At 37.7% G+C, this 23,629-nt stretch overlaps 1 protein-coding gene across 1 annotated transcript in view; it reads left to right on the top strand.

Annotated features, from left to right (window-relative positions):
* The window catches only part of LOC306863661 (connector enhancer of kinase suppressor of ras 2-like), a gene marked incomplete at both ends in the record, with an annotated part of 95,155 nt that overhangs the window by 37,758 nt on the left and 33,768 nt on the right, over positions 1–23,629 (top strand). The window contains 7 exons of the mRNA XM_079407170.1: positions 265–352; positions 8,210–8,251; positions 15,167–15,286; positions 16,382–16,441; positions 17,801–17,869; positions 21,286–21,432; positions 22,324–22,457. Of these exons, the coding sequence (XP_079263296.1) occupies positions 265–352; positions 8,210–8,251; positions 15,167–15,286; positions 16,382–16,441; positions 17,801–17,869; positions 21,286–21,432; positions 22,324–22,457 (660 nt within the window). The remainder of the gene's footprint in view (positions 1–264; positions 353–8,209; positions 8,252–15,166; positions 15,287–16,381; positions 16,442–17,800; positions 17,870–21,285; positions 21,433–22,323; positions 22,458–23,629) is intronic.

Raw genomic sequence — 23,629 nt, 5'->3', positions numbered from 1 at the left:
GTCTTAGAGGAATATTTAGAGAAAGGATGGAAACGATGAACCAATGTTCCTACAGCCCTGTATATATAGCACACAGCCTCAATACACACGACCCACATTCACTTCGTCACTCACAGGAAGAGAGAAACTGGGTCTGGAGTACATTGATGGTCAATAGGGATAACATATACACATCAATTTGCAAACACACTCAAATTGTCCATCTTGTGGGTCTGGCTCTAAGAATAATCTAACAGTTAATTCCAGGTGTTATTTCTTTTGCAGGTCGCCATTTGCAGCCGTAGCAGATTATTCCATGACCAGGAACAACGTGATCCAGCTGTGCCTAGAACTCACTACAATAGTACAGCAGGTAATGGCATTCACCAAGCAAAACCAACTACATCAACACTTTGACAGTCTTGTATGAGATGCAACAAACACACTGAAATGGACACTTATGATTTGAAAAATGTAGTCTAATTCTCAGAAATATTTTATGTAGGTCATATATGGCCCTACTCTAGGCATGGAGAAGGACTTTCAGAGTAGATTTAGCTCTGATGTTGAGTTAAAGGAATAGTTCACCCAAAAATAAAAATGTTGTCATCATTTACTCACCCTCATGTCGTTCCAAACCTGTATGAGTTTCTTTGAGTTTAAAATTGAGTTGTTGAACATAAAATAAGATATTTTGAAGAATGCTGTTTATCAAACAGTTGATGTTTCCCATTGACTTCAATAGTATTTCTTTCCCTACTATGGAAGTCAATGGGGACCAACAACAGTTTGGTTCTTCAAAATATCTTCTTTTGTATTCAACATAAGAAACTTTTACAGGTTTGGAAGGACATGAGGGTGAGTAAATGATGACAAAATTTTAATTTTTTCATTACTTTAAATGTATTAAATGTTGTTTTTTAATCTTTTTTGCCAAAGATGATGGAGTGATTAAAAATATAAAATACAAAGGCAGCTATATATTTTCATGTATAACAAAATAAATTACTGCAAGTTTCTGTTTCCAAAATTAAATATTTTTTTTTTAAATTATTATTAATGTTAAAAAATATGTCATTAATCAAATAGTTTCTTACCAGTCTCTTATTATAAAATTAGAATTTGTGATTGTGAATGTAATTTTATATAAATACACAACTGTTCAAAAGTTGGGCAGTTTTTTATTTATAAATAAAAATTTAAATGTAATATTTCTTAATATCTTATGCTCACCAAGGCTGCATTTATTTAATAAAAAAAATATAAAACAGTAATATTGTGAAATATTAATTCATTACAATTTACAATAACTGTTTTGTCAATTTGATACATTTGATACATTTTTTTATTTATTCATGTGATGGCAAAAGTAAATTTTCAGCAGCCATTACTCAGTCTTCAATGTCATATTAGCCTTCAGAAAAAACTATTAAATCTCCTAATCTAAGTAATATTTTTTTTCAGCTGACAAGACAACGGTGTTCTTGGCCTTTATATTGACACCGGTGTCAATATAAAATACATTTCTGTTGCATATTTTTATGATGAAAACAATTACTGAGTGCACATTTGAGATATTAATATGAAATGTTATTTAAACCTCACACATCTGCTCTTCCCATATTCTTTCACATTTTAAAAAGTCTTTAGAATGTTTGGAAGGTTTTAGAATGCACTGTGAGGATGTCAAGGACTACATCTCACTTGCTACTGAGTGCATTGTGGGTAATGTAGTCTTGTAGAGCAGAGCAGGAACGGAAACACGATCAGTGTGACATAACGTGTCAGACAAAAGAGAAATGTGAGAAAGGAGAAGAATTCAAGGTCCCTGCAGTGATGTGCGTGAGTGTGTTTGTGTACCCAACAGATTATTTCAGGTAGGGTCAGAAGATCATAGCCAGCAAGAGCAGCATTAAATGGATGAGTCTGTCACAGCCATCTCAGCCTGAACACTGCACACAATCTCTCTCTTAATCCAGGACAGATTACAGCGTTGAAGCCAGAGATCTGGGTCTAATCTTATCTAATGCAACTAGTATTGAGCGCTCAGGACCAGCAGGGGCCCTTTCCCCAAATCGGCCCCTGAGAGATTCGGTCAAAATGGAACGGATTCCTATTTCTCCTATTTGGCAGGTGTGTTTTTAGTTGGTTTCTACCTGATCCAAGCCGGTAATTAACCGATCCAAGCAGGGCTGCTGCTGGCCAAATGGGTGCCCTAAACAGGATTGTACTGTTGTGCCCCCCTCCCTCAAATATTATGGAAGTAAAAAAAAAAAAAAAATACACCTACTATAGGGGTCAAAATAGAACTTTAATAAAATATAAAAGTAAATAATTAAATAAATTGTAATTGTAGCTCTAGACAGTTACCTATGGCTATTATTTTATTAATACAGTTGTCTGATTGATTTTATAGTCTTAAGCATTCAGAAATCACGCAAAAGAAAATTAAGCAGTTTTACTACGGTAAAACCATGTTTAATTTTTGTAAGGGTTGTGATGTCCACTTGTTTTTTTGAAACGATTATAGAGTCTGTGTTGTCTATAGCAAAAAGGTGGCCAAAAATTAAAGATTAAGTGTATATTTGAATGAAATATTTGGTCAATAGCCTATTAAACAAGGATATGATCGTCCTGTAAGTGTAACGACAGCAATTACCAGGCCTTTGACTCCCGTTGCAGGCATTTGTAATAACATGTAATGCTGAAAAAAATAGACACCATGACAAAATTTGTAATGGTTTTACTGGTTATAATGGGACTTGTATTGGTTTTAATAGAAACTGTAATGGATCCTGTTGGTCTCTATGGTAATTGGTCACCTTCTCTTGGTGGCTTGTTAAAACCAATAAATCCTAATGGAATGTGTCCCAAAACACACTACAGAAAAACATTTTTGAATGGTTTTAATGGGTAAAAGTTTATGGTTTGTAATGGTATTTGTGATTTATTTGTTATTAATTTGTGATGATATTAGAATTTTCTGTGATGGTTCTATTGTTTTTTTAAGCAGGGTTGCCTCATTGTTTTTCTATAATGCATTAAGTGTTGGCTTAGGTTTGTTTTTATAACCACAAAAAAAACATTATCTTATTTGAAGTAACAAAACCATGGTTAATTTGCGGTTACCATCGCTACAAGAACCATGATTAAAAAATAAATTATTTGTGTTAAAACTATGGCTAACTTTCATAAGGGAACATGGAAACTCGGAGAGAATATTAGATTTGCTGGTGGTGGTGAAGTTATTACCAACATTAAAACCCGTTATTAACCTCAACACCCAAAAAAGTTTCACAGGATTATGAATGTAGCCTACCTGATAGTGACGCACGGGCTTCGTTTTCATTTATTTTATTTTTTTTTATTTTCTTGGCGGCAGATTCAGCATTCAGCCGCAAACATGAGGTGCGAGCGGGTACGGGTGCAGATGCGGGAATGGCGCGTAACGTTTTTTTTTATTTTGGGGGGGGTGCCCTATGCAGACTGTGTACTCTGCGTATAGGTCGCGGCGGTACTGGATCCAAGATAATCCAAACTGGTTTAGCTGACCAGATGGACCACCAGCTGGTTGGGACCTGACGGAGTTGGTAGACAATCTTGTACCAGTCTAACATGTTCCAAAAACCTGTTTGACCATCTGATTTCTCCACCAGGGCACTTGACCAAGATGGTCGCTGGTATTCTATCACCATTCTATCTATTATATCTGGCCACAAACATCTAAACAAAAGCTTAAATGTCCACTGTTCCCATTACTATACTTGCATTGTAACTTACATAGACCGTATGGATGAGCGCCACCTGCAGGCATTACTATCACCTCTATCTTTAGTTTGGATGTGTTTGTCTCTCTCATTGTCTGGCTCTGTGTGGTGTTTACTTATAATTTAAAGTAATATTACATCCAAAAATGAAAATTTCTCATTAATTTGCTCCTCATGTTGTTCCAAACGTACGTTCTTTTGTGAAACACAGCTGTTCTTAATTAAGTGAAAGTGAACAAAGTCTGTTGCTGCTCCAAGCTGCAAAATAATAAAAAGAAAAACACAAAAAAAAACACCGTAGAAGTGTCCATATGACTTGTGAACATATATTCCAAGTGTCCTAAGCAATACTAAAGGTTTGTGTTAAACAGACCAAAATTTTAAAGGGATGGTTCACCCAAAAACGAAAATTACTCACCATCATGTTGTTCCAAACCAGTAAGACCTTTGTTCATCTTCGGAACACAAATTAAGATACAGTATTTTTGATGCAATCTGAGAGCTTTCTGACCCCGCATAGACAGCAATGCAACTACCATGTTTAAGGCCCAGAAACGTAGTAAGGACATCGTTAAAATAGTCCATGAGACATTAGTGGTTCAACCGTAATGTTATGAAGTTACGAGAATACTTTTTGTGCACAAAGAAAACAAAAATAAGGACTATTCAACAATGCCTTCTCTTCCGTGTCAGTCTTCGATGCATGTTCGCAACTATCTGGGTCTTGAACCAGTCCCTTGTCCATTTTCTTCAAAAACTCTTCTTTTGTGTAAAAGAAGAAAGTCATTTGGATTTGAAACAATGCGAGTTGTTGAGTAAATAAATCAAGGCAGAATTTCCTTTTTTGTGATCTTTAAACACCATACTGTGACACGAGAATGCATGTGTCTTATGCACGCCTCCAGTCACACATGCATGCACACACACACACACACACACACATATGCACACTGGCGTCCTGCGTGATTATCCATGGCTTGAGTGACAGCACTGGAGAATAGGTACAGAGATGCTCAGGGGTGCTCAGAAGGGAAGTGAATCAATGCGGTTTCATTTGCTAGGAACACTCTCTCTCAAGGCTTTGGCTGTGCGAGTGTCTCAGGTGTGAGGGCTGGTTATTACTTTATTGTGATGAAAGAGAAGAGGTGCAGGTGAGAGCAACAAAGACAATGACAGAAAATAAGCCCTCTCGGTAAGATGCTGCAGAAATGGAGACATACAGTTTCAACGACCAAAGAAAAAGAGAATCATGTCCTCCTACTGGGCATTGTTAGGTTTGGGGGTCAGTGATGGATACAGGAAGCAGAGAGGGTGTTGCCATGGTGATGGCTGATGGCCAGAGATCAGTTTCTTCAGTACATTTTCTTTAATATTTAATACATTCTCAATTTATCTGTATACATGAAACAAGGGTTTATGATCTTGTGTGTCTGTCCTTGGAACAAATGTCCTCATTATGTCATTTTTTTATTATAAAGCCATTTTCTCCATGAATAGAAAACTATACCATATTTTTTGGTTGATGTATACGATGCATTGACCATTTATGAAATAATACAGGACTGTTAAGAATACTAAATGACTTACTTGGCTCCCACAAGAAAAAACCTGCTTCAGAACAGCACTACATGTCTTATTGAGTAAAAATGTCAAATGTCACTTCCATTATAATCAACTACTAAACATTGCATTGTGCCTTCAGCCAAAGATTATTTTCCTCATATGATTAAAATAAAAGGATTTTATTGATCTAATTGCTCTCTATCAATTACATAATTGATTATGACTTTTATTTGTTATGTATTTAAAATATTTAGTTTTGCATATATATATATATATATATATATATACAGTAGGGGTTGAACGACTTCTGATTTTTAAAGTTATAAAGTTAAGATTTTTTAAGTTAAATTTATGTGATGAAAGTCGTGTCGAAGTCGACTAGTCGCTGATGACGTCATTAATGAACAAATAGCTCCTATAACAGCTTATTTTGATCAGTTCTTTTGTCTTTGGTTCGTTATATTTCTCACAGATTTCTGCTCGTTCTAAATCAGATACAAATAAGTAGCACAGTAAAGATTACACTTATATGAATGAATGCATTAGTGAGAACAATTGCGTGTGTGAATTAATTCTACCTGGCAGCGTCTCTCTACTATTAGTGAAGCTGTGGGATGTAGTTATTAAGAAATATATGCTTGAACTTTTCAGTTTCTAAGCTATTTTATTGAGAAATCACAGAACAGTGTTGACAATACATTTCCGTACTGAATGATTATGTGCGCGCGATCTGCGCGTGATGTATTGTATGCGCTACTGTCTGTAGCCTATGTGTGTGCGTTACAGTGCAGCAGCGCATTAGATTAGAACAGCAATTACCTGTACAATAAACTGTTTAAAACGTGCATTCTCCCGTTCAATGTCGAGCACCCAGTAATATAATCACACATGTCTTGTGGCTTTCAGAAATTGTAATTTTAACTGTTTGGAAATGGAGCGTAAATGTGGATTTCTTATATTGTTGCGCCCTCTATAGGACCACCGACTAGTCGATGTCAAGCTAAAAGCGTCATGGCAGAGCACTGAAGTCGACTAGTCGATTAGTCGGTGCAACCCCTAATATACAGTATCTCACAGAAGTGATTACACCCTTCACATTTTTGGAAATATTTTATTAAATCTTCTTGGCAGGGATTGTAGGTGGGGGAGTGAATAACCAACACTCTCTCCACCCTCAATACCACGACTGAGGTGAGACCCTTGAGCAAGGCACCGGACCCCCAACTGCTCCCCGGGCGCCGCAGCATGGCTGCCCACTGCTCCGGGTGTATGTTCACTACTGTGTGTGTACACTTGGATGGGTTAAATGCAGAGCACAAATTCCGAGTATGGGTCACCATACTTGGCCACACACCACTTCCCTTATAGCCTATGCCATCTTTATGTAGAGCAACAATTCTTTTTTTCAGATCCTCAGAGAGTTCTTTGCCATGAGGTGCCATGTTGAACTTCCAGTGACCAGTATGAGAGAGTGAGAGCGATAACACCAAATTTAACACACCTGCTCCCCATTCACACCTGAGACCTTGTAACACTAACGATTCACATGACACCGGGGAGAGAAAATGGCTAATTGGGCCCAATTTGGACATTTACACTTAGTGGTGTACTCACTTTTGTGGCCAGCGGTTTAGACATTAATGGCTGTGTGTTGAGTTATTTTGAGGGGACAGCAAATTTACACTGTTATACAATCTGTACACTCACTACTTTACATTGTAGCAAAGTGTCATTTCGAGAAGGGTCTGGCTGCAGACTTGCACTTGCACTCTCAGACTTGCACGCTCAGACTTGCACTCTCAGACACTTGCACTTCCGCAGGTGACATCACTTGCAGTTTTTTTTTTTTTTTTTTTTTTTTTTTTTTTTTACTATTTATTGATTATTTTTTGTTTGAATCTCTCAACATTTTACAACATTAGCCAGGTGGTGAAGACAAGAAAAAAGAAACTAAATTGCAATGTCACTTGCAATCACCGCTATCTGCGACGTCACTTGCGTTATATTATTTTTATATTATTAGTTGACCAACAATACAGTAAAATCAGTAATATTCTTAAATATTTTTACTATTTAAAAGAACTTTTCTATTTCAATAACCATTACTCCAGTCTTCAGTGTCATATAATCCTTCAGAAATCATTCTAATATGCTGATTTGCCGCTCAAAAAGTATGTCTTATCAACAATGTTGAAAATAGTTGTGCTCCTTAATATTTTGTGCAAAACGCAAAGAATTATAATAGAAATTTCTAAAGAACATCATTCATTTGAAATAGAAATCAACAAAAAAAAATACAGTATCGTTATTCTAAAATACCCAATATGGAGCAGTTTTTATATCAATGGATATATTTTCATTGGAAATAAAAATTTTGTTTAAAATTTACAATTGTTTTACTGCCCAACAAATTTCCAATGAAGACACTTCCAGTGTCAGATTATGGTAGTTAATAATAATCAGTGTGCTTTTTATGTGCAATTTATGTTTATCACCAATGGACAAGCAAATAACTGTAGAAGTTTCCTTCATGTTTGTCCGCTTGTATATATCTTATTGTATATAAGTCACACTGCAGGTTTGCTATTTCTCCATGAACTTTCACAGCAGTCCCGGCCCTCTTAGGAGCTCCTTGAAATGTCTCCATCAGAGCCTGAATGTTAAATTGAGCCCGGGGCTCTCCTCTGTTCAACCTTCCTATATTAGATCAGCATCTGAGAGAGAGAAAAAGAGAGAGACATTTCTGAACACAGTGACCCAGCTGTTTGGTATATTATCCCATCTGCAGAGATACTTTGCTCAGTAAATGTTTTCTCAAGCACTCTGTGTGGGTGAGTGTGTACGTGAGAGGCCTAAACTGTTTAAAATGACAATAATATTTTACTCTTTCCTCTTTGCAGGACTGCACCGTCTATGAAACTGAAAATAAGATCCTCCATGTGGTAAGTGTTTCTCTTCTGGTTTATGCTGTAATATGAGGCTGATAATGAGCTCTAATGTTTCTCCTGTGAGCTCTGCCCCCATTTCTTCATTTACAGGAAGTACCGTGAGGATGCTCATACACATACTCTCTCTGCCTGTTATTTCTGTGTGCTAGACAAAATTTAAACTCCTGACTGATTTTATGACCACACAGTAATGTGACTAGACACTGTAAATGTTCATTTTCAATTAACCATTTACCAAACAGATACTTTTGAGTCATCATTCAGTAGTGCCTGCATTTTTGGCCCCAAAGAATCTTCCTTGATCTTTTTTGTAGTAAAAATAAATCTATTTTTAGATTGCACTATATCACCATTACAAGTTAGTTGTAAATTAAGGCTTCAGTTACTGTAAGTGCTGTTCATCTAATAGTTTTTTTCCTATGACAAGAACCATTTTTAGGCCTTTGAATCTCTAATACAATACAATACAATACAATACAATACAATACAATATAATATAATATAATATAATATAATATAATATAATATAATATTCCTCTATACAACCAACTCCCAATTAATACACTTAACTTTTCCAAACCAAATTATTCATAAAAACTCTTGACGACTAATTTTATGACCACACAGTGATGTGAATAGATGCTTTGTATGGAAGCCCGTTTCTGCCACTGAATAAAAAAAAAAAAAAAAAGGTTATTGTGACTTTTTATCTGACTTTTTTTCACAGAATTGTGAGATAATAATTGCGAGTAATAAAGTCAGAATTGTGAGATATAAACTCGCAATTCTGACTTTTTCTCAGAATGGCGTGATATAGTTATAAAGTCAAAATTACGATTTATAAAGTCACAGTTGCGAGATAAAAACGCGCAATTCAGATTTTTTTTCTCGCAATCGCGAGATAAAGTCCAATTTTGAGGGGGGAAAAAAGACTGATATGTTCTCAGAATTGCGAGATTATATCTCACAATTCTGACTTTATAAGGCCACGTTCACACAGCAGCAGAATACGGTTGTCAGTCCTATATTTGAGTCCTTAATACCGTTATGTTCACACACAGTTCGGTTATTTACGGGTGTGACAACCGCATTCTCAGGACTCACGCGCTGTGTGAACAGAACAGGACTGGACAACTAGTTGTCATACAGCGCGAGAGGGAGCCGCTCTGCTGCACAAACGTGCGTCTACCGTGTGGTGTATATTTTCTGTAACTTACAGTGACAGAGAAATGAGCGGCGTGTCATCTGAAATTTTTAGATCCCGTCAGTTTTCCACCAGAGCCGCTCCCATCAGTTTTGTGTTCTGCACGCGTCTGCGCAATTCAAATTCTCCGCTCTCCACCCAAATTTAAAAGCTGCCGTCGGTTAATGTAGATTTGATGAAAGAACTTGTGGCTCAATTGGACTCTTGTCGTGTCAGAAAGTGATAAGACTTTCAGTTTTATGGACGGCGCCATCTTTGATTTTACTTTGGTCACTGTCACTATGGTTACTGGTGTGGAATACGGGCTTGACTCCCATTGCACGTTCATACAAACAGTATTCTAAACACATCTGTAAGCTGCTGTGTGAACGAGAGATTTCGAGAATCACACCTGTAAAGAAAATTGTCAATCCCAAAAACTGACAGTGTGAACGTAGCCTAACTCGCAATTGCGAGTTTATATCTCACAATTCTGACTTTATTTCTCAGAATTGCGACTTTATGTCTCGCAATTGCGAGTTTATATCAGGCAATTCAGAATCAGAATCAGAATCAGAATGAGCTTTATTGGCCAAGTATGTTTACACATACAAGGAATTTGTTGTAGTGACAGAAGCTCCACAGTGCAACAGAAAGACAGCAACAGGACAGGACACAGGTAATAAAAGAATGATATACAAATATTCAAATAGGCAATGTACAAAGCAGCAAAAACACTATATAGACTATATAGACAACTATGTATGTACAGGTCAAGTATTTGCAAATTAGAAATGAGAAATAAAAATAAAATAAGTGAGTGTGGTGAATGGATAATGTATTATATTTGTGTGTTCCACGTTTATTGTTGAGTGTTCATGAGATGGATTGCCTGAGGGAAGAAACTGTTCCTGTGTCTGGTCGTTCTGGTTCTCAGAGCTCTGTAACGTCGACCAGATGGTAACAGTCCAAAGAGGGAGTGTGCTGGATGTGAGGGGTCCAGAGTGATTTTACCAGCCCTTTTGCTCACTCTGGATGAGTACAGTTCTTGGAGAGTGGGGAGGGTTGTACCAATGATTCGCTCAGCAGTCCGCACTACTCTCCATAGTCTTCTGAGGTCAGATTTGGTAGCTGAGCTGAACCAGACAGTTATTGACATACAGAGGACAGATTCAATGATGGTGGAGTAGAACTGTTTCAGCAGCTCCTGTGGCAGGTTGAACTTCCTCAGTTGGCGAAGAAAGTACAACCTCTGCTGGGCCTTTCTGACAATGGAGTCTATGTGAATATCCCACTTCAGGTCCTGAGAGATGGTGGTGCCCAGGAATCTGAATGACTCCACTGCAGTCACAGTGCTGTTCATGATGGTGCGTGGGGGGAGAGCAGGGGGGTTTCTCCTGAAGTCCATGATCATCTCCACAGTTTTGAGCGTATTAAGCTCCAGGTTGTTAAGACTGCACCAGACAGCCAGCTCCTTAACCTCCTGTCTGTAAACAGACTTGTCACCGTCCTGGATGAGGCCGATCAGTGTGGTGTCGTCTGCAAACTTCAGGAGCTTGACAGAGGGGTCTTTAGAAGTGCAGTTGTTGGTGTAGAGGGAGAAGAGCAGTGGGGAGAGTATGCAGCCCTGAGGAGCTCCAGTGCTGATGGTACGAGTGCTGGATGTGAATTTACCAAGTGTTAATGGTTGTGTGGAGAGGTGTTCAGGGCGCGTGTGGGGTGATTTTTCAAAACGACAATAAAACTGGTTCAAGTCGTCTGCCAGGTGTTGATTCTCCAGAGTGCTGGGGGATGGTGTCTTGTAACTGGTGATATCCTTCATTCCTTTCCACACTGAAGCAGGATCACTGGAAGATAACTTTTTCCTTAGCTTGTCAGAATAATTCCTCTTTGCCACTCTGATCTCCTTTTCCAGTGTTTATTTGGCCTGTTTATACAAGACTTTATCCCCCTTTCTGTAAGCATCTTCTTTGGCCTGATGGAGCTGTCTGAGTTTTGCAGTGAACCATGGTTTGTCATTGTTGTAGATTAGATGAGTCCTGTTAGGAATGCACATATTCTCACAGAAACTGATATAAGATGTTACAGTCTCTGTGAGCTCGTCCAGTTCGATGGCAGCTGCTTCAAAAACAGTCCAATCAGTGAAAGAGAAACAGGCTTGTAAGTCCCGCTCTGTTTCATTAGTCCATCTTTTAACAGTTCTTAATACAGGCTTTGCAGATTTAAGTTTCTGCCTGTTGGACGGAATAAGATGAATCAAACAGTGATCAGAGAGTCCTAAAGTCCTAGAGTCCTAAAGTCCTAAGAGTGAATGTACAGCGCTCTCTCCACCCTCGATACCACGACTGAGGTGCCCTTGAGCAAGGCACCGAACCCCCAACTGCTCCCCGGGCGCTGCAGCATAAAATGGCTGCCCACTGCTCCGGGTGTATGTTCACGGTGTGTGTGTGTTCACTGCTGTGTGTGTGCACGTTGGATGGGTTAAATGCAGAGCACGAATTCCGAGTATGGGTCACCATACTTGGCTGAATGTCACTTCACTTCACTTCACTAAAGCTGCTTGTGGAACCGAGTGATATGCATCCTTTATTGTTGTGTAACAGTGATCCAATATATTACTGTCTCTGGTGGGACATGTGATGCGCTGTCTGTATTTTGGCAGTTCGCGGGAGAGATTTGCTTTATTAAAGTCCTCGAGAATGATTAAAACAGAGTCCGGGTGTTGTTGCTTACTCTCTGTGATCAGATCAGCGAGTTTATGTAAAGCTGTGCCCACGTGCACTTGCGGCGGAATGTAGACACTCACGAGAATGAACGAGCAGAACTCCCGCGGCGAATAAAACGGCTTGCAGTTAATGAAGAGCGTTTCTAGATTTGAACAGCACATCTTCTTTAACACAGTTACATCTGTACACCACCTCTCATTGATGTAAAAGCACGTCCCGCCGCCGCGCGATTTTCCCATTGATTCCACGTCCCAATCTGATCTGATCAGCATGAAGTTAGGCAGATGTAGTACGCTGTCCGGTATGTTGCCATTTAGCCAGGTTTCTGTGAAACACAGAGCAGCAGAGTTAGAAAAATCCTTATTTGTCCGGGAGAGCAGAAGGAGTTTGTCCGTTTTGTTGGGTAGCGAGCAGAGATTCGGCAGATGGATGCTAGGCAACGCTGTTCTAAATCCACGCTGACGAGGCTTCATGAGCGCTCCGGCTCGCTTCCCCCGCCTGCGCCTCCTGTAGCGTTTGACCAGAGCACACAGCTCCGCCAACTACAATGTCCAGCAAAATGTCAGAAAAATCTAAATCCGGTAAAAGATTTTGTGGTGTGTTCTGCCAAATGTTCAGCAGGTCATCCCTGGTAAAACTGATCGTATTTGAAAAACAAAAAAACAGGAAAAACTAACAAAAACAGTACAAACACTGGAGAGCAATGCACAATAGCTGCCATCAGCGGCACCATCTTGAATTCTGACTTTATTTCTCAGAATTGCGAGTTTATATCTAACAAAATTACTTTTTAAATCGCAATTGCGAGTTTATATCTCACAATTCTGAGAAAAAAGTCAGAATTGCGAGTTTGTATCACGCAATTATGAGAAAAAAAATTCACAAATCACAAAAGAATTGTGACATAAAAAGTCGCAATTACATTTTTAATTTTTTATTATTTTTTATTTTTTATTCAGTGGCGGAAATAAAGAGCTTTATTTCACTGAACTATTCAGAAAAGTGATTCATTTGAGTCATCATTTTGTAGTGGTTGGCGAAATCTTTGCATTTTAGGCCCCAAAGAATCTTTCTTGATCTTTTTATAGTGAAAAAGACATTGTATTACATTACATTTCTTACTGTTATTTATATATTTTTTGTTGTACATTTATGAGTCTCAGTTTGCTGCTTTTACCTTTAGTAGTTTTTTTTCCAGATAAGAACCTTTTTTATTTTTTTTTGGTGCTTTGCCTTATTATGATAAGTCAGTGGAGAGCAGATAGGAAGCGAAGTGGGAGAGAGAGAAGAGTGGGATCGGGAAAGGTCCTATCTGGGATTCGAACTTGGGATGCCCGTAATGAAACGGGGTCAGCACACTTAACCACTAGGCTAGCATTTTTAACGCCAGATTATATTATATTATATTGTTTCCACATATCATTTAGAGTTGAAAAACATGATTCCTCATCTCAGTGTTTTACATTTGTTGCTGTAAAGTCCTCAGGTAACCATTTTGTTCAAGCCCTGAGCTGAAGTTCCCTTTGCAGTCACAGGAGAGCCACAGCTAGGCTCTTTGTGAGATTCCCGTCTCATACACACTAGCACACAGCAGTGTATGTGGCAGGTCCTGTTGTCGCCACAGACTGCTGGGCTGGGCACAGCTGTCATTCTCACTGAGTCCCACAGCTATAAATACCTACACATTGCGCTTGCTAGCAGCAGATTTCATTCCCCAGCACCACCCCACCTCAGCTACTGACTGTAGGAGGAGAAACAAACACACCAATGACACTAGATGAAAGCAGAAGCAGAGAGAGAGAGAGAGAGAGATGAAACAAAAAACAAAGTGAATTAAAGTGCTACAAAACCCTAAAAAGCAAATACAAATCGCAATATAATTGGTCATGCTAGGCAGAGAAATCCAGGTGTATGTTTTGCAAATCCAGTAGCAAAGTGAAAAATGCCAAGCATTATGGTATATAGTGTACAATTTCAAATGTCATAGCTTCAAGGACAGTAACATGACAATAGTCTTGCTGCTGTACATAGATATAGCTATGTGGTAATGTTTTATAAATAGGTAGGTAGGTACAGACAGACAGATAGACAGACAGACAGACAGACAGACAGACAGACAGACAGACAGACAGACAGACAGATAGATAGATAGATAGATAGATAGATAGATAGATAGATAGATAGATAGATAGATAGATAGATAGATAGATAGATAGATAGATAGATAGATAGATAGATAGATAGATAGATAGATAGGTGTTTTGTGATTACATAGACACTGTATATTTCCTTCCAATTATGTATTGTAGTTTTCTTAACACTGTTTCTTGCTTAATATATTTGAAAAGTTTCTTGAATGTCTCAGCAGTTTTGTGATTTACTTTACAGTCATGCCAGTAAAAAGCTTGTTGAGAGAAAAGTGGAGAGCAGAGGAATAGTGCAGTGGTTAACAGGAAATGAAACAACATCGATTCCCACCTCCTTCACCTTGAGTGAACTACACCAATATTCCAGACAGGTGAAATCTGATCATAATCGCTGAGAGTTTGATATAACGCTGTTGAGATAATGAACAAAAAGGGGTGAGAGTACAGGGAAGACTGATAAACAAATGGGCAAGAAAAAAAGACATGACTTGAAAAAATTAACTCTTCTAAACCAGGATGAAACTCAACTTCCTGACAATTAATAAAGCACATTTTCCAAAACAAATTATCACCATACCTGACCAACCCATAGCTTTAGTGCTAGTCTTTTTAGGCATAACAAAGTCCTTCCCAATGGAAATGGCTTCAGAACGGCACCTGTTTATTAAAACTGTGCCCTACAAAAGCTGAATATTGACTTCAGCTAAAGATGCATTCTGTGGTCACGGGACATTAAACCTAAATTTGCTCATATCTATGATGCTGAGTTAAATCTAATAAATGTTTGCCCAGTGCAGCATATCTTTGCAGAAAATAACTGATATGTTTCTCTCTCTTTTTTCTCTCTTTCAAGTGTAAGACATTGTCTGGAGTATGTGACCACATCATCTCACTGTCGTCAGACCCCCTGGTCTCCCAGTCGGCACATCTGGAGGTGGTTCAACTGGCTAATATTAAACCTACAGAGGGTCTGGTAAGATCACAAATTATTGTTTTGTGCTACAAATGATTTTGCCAATTACTGCTGTTTATCATTATTTTTTTTATTTAATTGTTAAATTAAAAAATCTAGTGTAAATATTAGGGCTGGGTAAAAAATATTGATTCTCCGATTTTAATCGATCTTCAGTTTAACGCAACGATATCGATTCGGGAAATCCCCGAATCGATTCTTAATGCGCGTGCTTCACGTAAGAGGATATGAATATTCACCTCTCGTCCTGAAGGTGTCACCATCTTTCGAATTGCTCCACTAAAAAAAACAACTGCGTGCACCCTATTATTAATGTAAATGTGTATTTCAGTAATAAACTTAAGTAGGAGAGTTTCAGTTACCAGCATTTATATCAAAATATGGATCCCATGTCTGCAAAACTAACATTTTAAATGAAATATTGATAGCTAATCGATATCGAATCGAAACCATAAAAATAAGAATTGAATCGAATCGCAGAATTGGTCACAATACCCAGCCCTAGTAAATATATCTGCCACAAATATATTGTGTTTTACACAATATAAAAACACAATCATAAAATACACATTTATGAAGAGCTATACACAATATATGATGAAGCAAAAAAGATCAAACCCAAAATATACAAAAAACATCTAAAAATATTAAAAGCACATCTATACATGTATAAACATACTGGTGAGCACATGACATCTTGAGAAAACATATGCATATGAAGAATCTTAATAACCCAAAACTTTTGAGTGAATATGTAATGGTTACCTTTTGTTAGCATTGTGTAGCTTGACTGTAGCTTAACTAAGTGTAGTTATATCTTGCCAAACAGTTTCAAAGTAACTTCCTCAACATTGATCTTTGTCCTAATGAGCAAAAGTGTGTGTGTGTGTGTGTGTGTGTGTGTGTGTGCATATGCATGCTTGTGCTCAAAAATCTGTTTTATTAAAAGTAATTTCACATCTCTGTATACACATGAAATAGACTAAAAGCATTTTGAAGTGTTCTTCAATGTGTGCATGAGACAGAAAGAGGAAGAGATGAGGAGATTATTCATTATAGTCTATTAATTTCATCCTGTGTCTTTTATATCTTAAGGGAATGTACATCAAATCCACATATGATGGGCTTCACGTTATCACAGGAACCACAGAGGGGGTAAGAGCCATGTGTGTTAATGTGTGCGCTCTAATTCATGTGTCTTTTATAATGTCCTGTATGCTGCAGATAAAAGTAATGAATCTCAGCAATTGATTGTAAGGCTGTTACTGCACACGCTCAAATTAAAGAGCAGGAGAGAGAAAGAAAGAGCTATACAGACAGGAGTGCTCTAAATAAAGATCCACCGATCATGTGACTGAAAGCGCTTAGTTTTTGGTGTAGCTCTAATAGTGGGTGGAAATCACACGCTATACTGCAATATGCAGTACCCATAGAAAAGAAGCACCACAATATGTATTTCATATGTAATATTTCAGTTGCATATCCTAGACCACACTGAGATTAAATGAATAACAGTTTGAGATGTCTTCTGTTTCTCAGTCAGATTTATGTTTTTATCACGTCTCCACTTGTTTTAGAAGAGATCTGTCACAAACTATGCTCAGGTTTTACATTATGCCAAAGTAAGTAGATGCAGAAATCTGAGATTTTAACAATCTTGATTTGCATCAAATTCTTGCCAGACCAAATCATCTGAGCTATTCTATCCACATTAATTTTGTATCTCTGCTCAATGCTTATTGTTTTTATTTTTATTTTTTGTAAACTGTAACCAAATATGATCAGGTCACATGATTAAAATAGACTATTTTATTATGCAATTCCTGTAGCTCAAGCGGTAGAGCATGGTGCTAGCAACATAACCACATGGGTTTAATTCCTAGGGAATGCATAAACTGATAAAATGTACACTATTAGTTGTCAAAGATTTGGGATAATTAATATTTTTGAAGGATTTTGAAATACTGTCTCTGATGTAACTGCTGAATAGAAGTATTAATTTCTTTAAAAAAATACTTAAAAATCTTACTTACCCCAGAAATTTAAGTAAAGGCCAGTGAATCATGGTTTCCACAAAAATAGTAAGTAGCATGAATGTTTTCAGCATTGATGATATGAAATATTTATTGAGCACAAAATCTGCATATTAGAATGATTTATGAAGGATCATGTGACACTGAAGACTGAAGTAATTATGCTGAAAATTCAGCTTTGTCACCGCAAAAATAAATTACATTTTAAAATACTGCATATTGAAATAGAAAACAGTTATTTTAAATTGTAATAATATTTCACAATATTACTGTATTGTTTTTTCTGTATTTTTAATCAAATAAATGCAGAGCATAAGAGACAATGTTAAACCAGAATGCAATGTAAATTAGTTTGGATAAAAACATCTATGTAAATAAAACACTTCAAATACTGCAGTACAGCGTTTTCATTCGGCATCTATTTTTGCCCTCTATTATTCAGTTTTTTTTATATCTCTCCATTTTTCCGTCTCTTTCTTAGTCTCCAGCAGATCGCTGTAAGAAGATCCACGCAGGTGACGAGGTCATTCAGGTGAACCATCAGACAGTGGTGAGTGTCATTCTCTCTTAGTCACTCAATCCAATTGGCTCATTTATTCTTCTATTTTATCATCCATCCATCCATCTATCAGTTTTGTCCCTATATATGTAAGTCTCACTTGGCATGCAACAGCAGTTGCCCCTTTCCTGCCTGTTTGTGTATGGAATAATGGAACTGAAAATGAGTTGCATTTGAATTTGAGGGCTTTAATGTGTCCTTGTTAAAGCACCAAGAGCTTTAAAGAGGTCATATTATGCTTTTTTAAAGATCATTATTTTGTTTATTTGGTGTAACAGAGTATGTTGACATACTTTAATGTTCAAAAAAACACATTATTTTTCAAATACTGTACATTATTGTAGGCTCCGCCTCTCTCAAACGCTTTGTTTTCTACAAAGTCCCTCCTTCCGACAAGCGCAGTCTGCTCTGATTGGCCAACTGGCACGGTGCATTGTGATTGGCTTAACACCACAAGTTGCGTCGGAAATGTAATACCCCTTTCCATAATCGCAAGCTTTAGCTTTCAAAATAAATGTAAAGACAGTTAATAGTGTCCTTAGTTTTACCATCAGTTCAAGCCCGAGAGAGGAACAGAGTCGCGTGACAGACACAGTGATGAAGCTCGTATGTGTTTGCAAACAAGCCGCGATTAAGACGATTTCTGACGGGCTGTACACTCCACTGTGAAGTGACTCTGTGTGTCTATGTGTCGCTCTCTCTCTCTCTCTCTCTCTCTCTCTCACACACACACACACGCACGCGCAAAACTCCGCATTTGAACAGTCAATAGCAAATACTTAAACTAATAACAAAACATACATACAGTCCCTGATTCAGAAGCGGCAGATTGTCATAGCAAAGTCAGAATTACCTCCTCTCCTAGGTTCACGAAACGGTCGTCCATAAAATGCATTGCTGCTCTGTTGTAAATAGTCTAAATGATTCCTAAATGCATCTACTTTACTCCAAATAGAAAGGAAAACTTGAAATCGCATCATATGACCCCTTTAAAACATGTAACTAGATGTATTTTTAGCTCATTTCTATGACTAGGGCAACTATGTTCCAATTTGACTGAATTCACAATGCTGATTGAGTGAGTTACACTTTAAACTGCATTTCTGAGTGAGACTGGAGAGTGTTTAAAGGGCATAAGAGGCTGTAAATGTAATGAAGGGCAGTGGAGTGTGTTTTTAAGGATGATCGAATTTGAGAGATTTCTTTGCGTGCATATGGAGTGCGTCAATAGGTACTCCAATGATCGTACCCTGTGGAGTTCCCTTCAAATAATTGATAAAGAGCCTTTCCTGCGTACATCTGTGTACAAGTAATTATGCATGGAGTTTAGCTTGTGAAATCAATTTTGTTTGAAATGACTTCCTTAGTGTTTGATGTGAATAAGGTGCTGAATAATTTGTTGAATATTTTCATTTTACTCTGAAGCGGTGGCATGTTTTATGAAGTTAAGGAAGCTGCCTCATCATCTCTGATAACAATGACGTTGTTATTCAGTTTTCAGATGGTCTTTGCATAATGGTTTTACGTCAAGGCATCAGAATTCAACTTCCACATCAGTTTTTCTTGTTTGTCTTAAGTCATCTTGTCGCTGTGGTGAGGGATGCTGAGCTTGTTTTGTGATGAAACATCAGCAACACTAAGGCCTCATTAATCCTCATGTAATTAGATTGTTGTCACCTTCATAATTGGATAAAGCGCTTCTAATGTGTGATAAGCGATACGAATTCGGCTTGTAGTGAAAAACACACAGACAAATAACTACCGTAACAATGCTCAAGAACAACCTCAGCGGGCGTTAAAGAATGGTGCATTGTGGGAGCTGCTTGATATGTCGCCTCTGTGATTAGTCTCCGTATGCTATAGGATCAGGTCCGAATATCCAGCCCATCTCAGTGTGTGTGTGTGTGTGTTTGTGGTTGTGTATTGTGGTTATTTCTGTCTGTGAAGGACATGGTTAGTGTAAACTGTGTGTGGGTCACGTTTTGCCTACATTGTGGGTACTAAATGTCCCCACAAGGATATTAAAGGATAGTAAAACCTCAAACCACCTACATGTTGGGGACCAGCCAACAGTAAACTGCTTAATAAACATAATAAATCATGTCTTAATGACAGTCTAAAAATGCTCAAAGGTTTCTGTGAGGGTAAGGCTAGGGGATAAAAAAGTATCATTAGCTCAGTATAACTATAGTAATCAATCAAAAGTTTCCACTATGATAGAAAAACAAATGTTTGTATGTGTGTGTATTACTTAATTTCACCTCTTTTCATAGACTGACATTGCAGTGATTTTTGGGTTTTAGTTAAAGTGGGTTAAAGTTAATATTTCTGTTGCATATCAAATAAAAACTATCTGAACTAGCATCAGTATTGTTTATTGTGATTGTCCATAAATAATTAAGTTAATTATTGAACATCAAACAATGAACATCTTTTATCACAGGGATTTTGATGCCACAGATCCCCTAATATAATTATGATTCCCTTTTGAGGGACCATGTCCTATAATATTACAGCAGTTCTATTTTTAATGTATAAAGACCTTTTTATTTTATTTTATTTTAACCCCTGTTTTATAATGCTGTTGTCACTGTAAGCCACTTGAGTCAGTGATGATGTACAATTATTTTTACCATGGTTAAATGGCCTTGTATCATCTAACAGTATATCTTAACCATAGTAGAATCACTTGTGGTACACTGCACAGCCTTATTACTTTACTAAACTGTGAAATGTTATGAATTTATGTAGTTTAATAATTCATCAGTAATGTAAACATCTTTAAAAATGTAGAGTTTGCATATAGTGTCACATTATTTTAGAATAAATATATATTTAAGCAGTTGCCTCCAGCTATTAGCTTGACTTGCTGGCTCAGTAAGCATTTTTATTACAGTGTAACATAAATATTTCAACAATAAAAAAAAATGTAGTCTGTGTATAGACTACATGTTTATCTTGCATTATCTTTCATTTTTTATGTTTCGTTTTAAAAATATAGTCAGTATTGTCATTTATAATTTTTCTTCACAATAGGCGTTTGGTTCATTTTTCATGCTTCAGAATTCATGATTATGCATAATTTAGGAAGAACCGAAGGCTCAAATATTGACATGTACCGAGAATGTCAAGTTCTACAACAGACTTTAATGTGGAATCAATTAAATGATTAGCAAACATCACACCTCATTAGTGTACACTCATTTCACATAGTAAATTTAATCAACATGTACTGTGTGTCAGGAAGTCTATGTGTGTGTGATACATAGTAACAGTATATTCTCTCCATATTCACCAGATATAGAGAGTCGTATGTTAGGATTTCCTAGCAGTTCCTTGTCAGGTGACGTCTCTGTGTGGTGTTCTTGTCGAGTCTGTGTATGTTGACCCTGTGTTTGTTGCTGTAGGTGGGTTGGCAGTTGAAAAACTTGGTAAGCTCTCTGCGCGGGGACCCTGCCGGTGTGACATTGACCCTGAAAAAGCGTCCCCAGAGCACGCTCACCTCCGCCCCAGCCCTACTAAAGAACATGAGATGGAAGCCCCTGGCCCTGCAGGTAGGATTCAGATCGCCCTGTCCCAAAAGCTTCATCGTTTTGGGCTGCACTTTCCCCCTTTATCTGCCACCCGCTCCCTGGCCTCATCTTAGATAGGAAACTCACACCTTTGACTCCATTTCCCATAATGCACCTGCCTGCTTACATGTCGCTTTCCATTCAAACGTCCTACTTCTGACTTAAATTTTGTAACACGACTGTAGTTTAGAACTGTTGGATATCGGAGTTGCCTTTGTGGGTCTTACGGTGCTTATTAAGTCATTAGCAGTAACATCACTAACCTGCCTTAGAAGTGTTGCGAAAGTGTGCGCCATAGAGAGCAGATTAGCTCAAATCGGTGAAGGATTCGAGCTTGGCTCTAGACTTGTGACTCTAGACTATCTAAACTTTTAGCTGTTTTCCCCAAACAGATCTGTGTACTTCTCCATCTTGGCGGCTGTCATCTCACATGCTCATTTCACTTATTATATGCACATGCCTCTTTGTGCATGTCATGTCTGTGCAGTCTGTGTCATAACCCCTGTTCCCAGGCATTTAGCTCACTGGAGACACTAATCACACGTCTATAGTCTCTGTGCCATTGTGTTCTCTGGAGATGCCGCAAATGTTTCCATAGACTCCCTCTCATTATGTCAAAGCATCCTGACCCAGAGATCCCAGTGCACTGTTTACTGCAGACAGCACTGCAGAGGGACTGCGCCGCCGTTTTGCTGCTCGGGGACCTATTAATCTCTATCCCTCGCCCTTGTGACTGTCTGCAGATATCAGTGTCTGGGTCACGTCCTGGAACAGAGCTCCATTATTACATTTAGTTGTGCCCTCAGACATTTTAGCAGCTCATAGTAGAGTTGAACTTTGATCTTTAATCCAATGATCTTGTCTGCCCAGCAGCCAGTCGTTCCCAGGAGTCCCACCAGCAGCTCGGCCACGCCCACGAGCACCATCAGCACACCCTCCAAGCGTGATAGCTCCGCCCTCCAAGACCTGTATATCCCGCCCCCTCCTTCCGAGCCGTACACACCCAGGTAACCTCATCCAGTAAAGGATTTTTTACACTTCAGCTGCTTTTTAGCTTGAAATGTACTTGAATTCTTAGTCAAGGTTTCTTACATCAAAAATTATTGTATTTTGTCCAACGTCTTTCAAATGAAACAAGCTGCTACTTTTGCTGCTGAACGTTCGATACAAGAAAACATATTTCAATATGCCTGTTTTTATTGGCTAACCTCTCTGTATGGGCATAACAATTGAAAAAAAATTTAATATGTAAATGTATGAGCAGTCTGGAATAAGTTAAAAAGCTGATGGTTGTGACAACAGTTTTGCATTTTGCGAATGATCTTTTTTTCCCCATGCATTAATTTCATATATCAGCAGTTTTCATTTTTCTATTTATCGAACAATACTGGCTATTTAATTGTACAATTTTGCATTTAGATTGCCTTTGCCATCATCTATTGCTTACTTAAAGTCAATCTTTAAAAACACTAATAAATAATGACAATGTTAAATGTAAATGTGAGCAAATCTCAATACAATTTTACAATTTTTCGTACTACAAAATGCTGATGCCTAAATTTGTCAGTGTTTTAGACATGTTTTGCCTTGTTTTACCCGTCTTTGTTCCTGGTTTTCCATATATGGTCTTTTTCCTGTTCTTGTTTAGTTTGATTGCTTTATGATTCCTTGCACCTGAGTTCCTAATTATCATGTGTATATTAGTTTCTGTTTGCTCTGTGTTCTTTTGTCGGATCTACTTGTTAGTTATGTGTGTTTATGCTTTCCTTATATTGGATTGTTCCCCTGCATTTTCATCATTAAAGACAGCTAAAGACTGTTTGTGCCTTCCACACCGTGACAAAATTTACTTGTAGCTTGTAAAATGATAGAATAGAATATATAGAATTTCCAGATTTTCTTTAGTTGCAATAGTAACAAATATAACTTTCACAAATGTCTTTGTTATATTTGATCTACACTACTATTTAAAAGTTTGGGGTCAGTAAGATTAAAAAAAAAGAAATGAATACTTTTATTCACACATTATCTTGTAGTTACAAGTAGTTCAAAATTCAGCAGCTAGGTTCTTGAAGGGGTGTAAAAAGTTTGATAATGCCACTCCCCTTGCGATCATTGCATTGGCTGCCATTTCACTATCGAATTGAGTTTAAAATCTTGCTACTTGTCTATAAATCAC

Source organism: Barbus barbus, assembly GCF_936440315.1.
Source record: "Barbus barbus genome assembly, chromosome: 44".
In the NCBI taxonomy this organism is placed as follows: domain Eukaryota; kingdom Metazoa; phylum Chordata; class Actinopteri; order Cypriniformes; family Cyprinidae; genus Barbus; species Barbus barbus.
The sequence above is the reverse complement of the archived record's forward strand: the minus strand, read 5'-3'. Positions and strand labels throughout refer to the sequence as shown.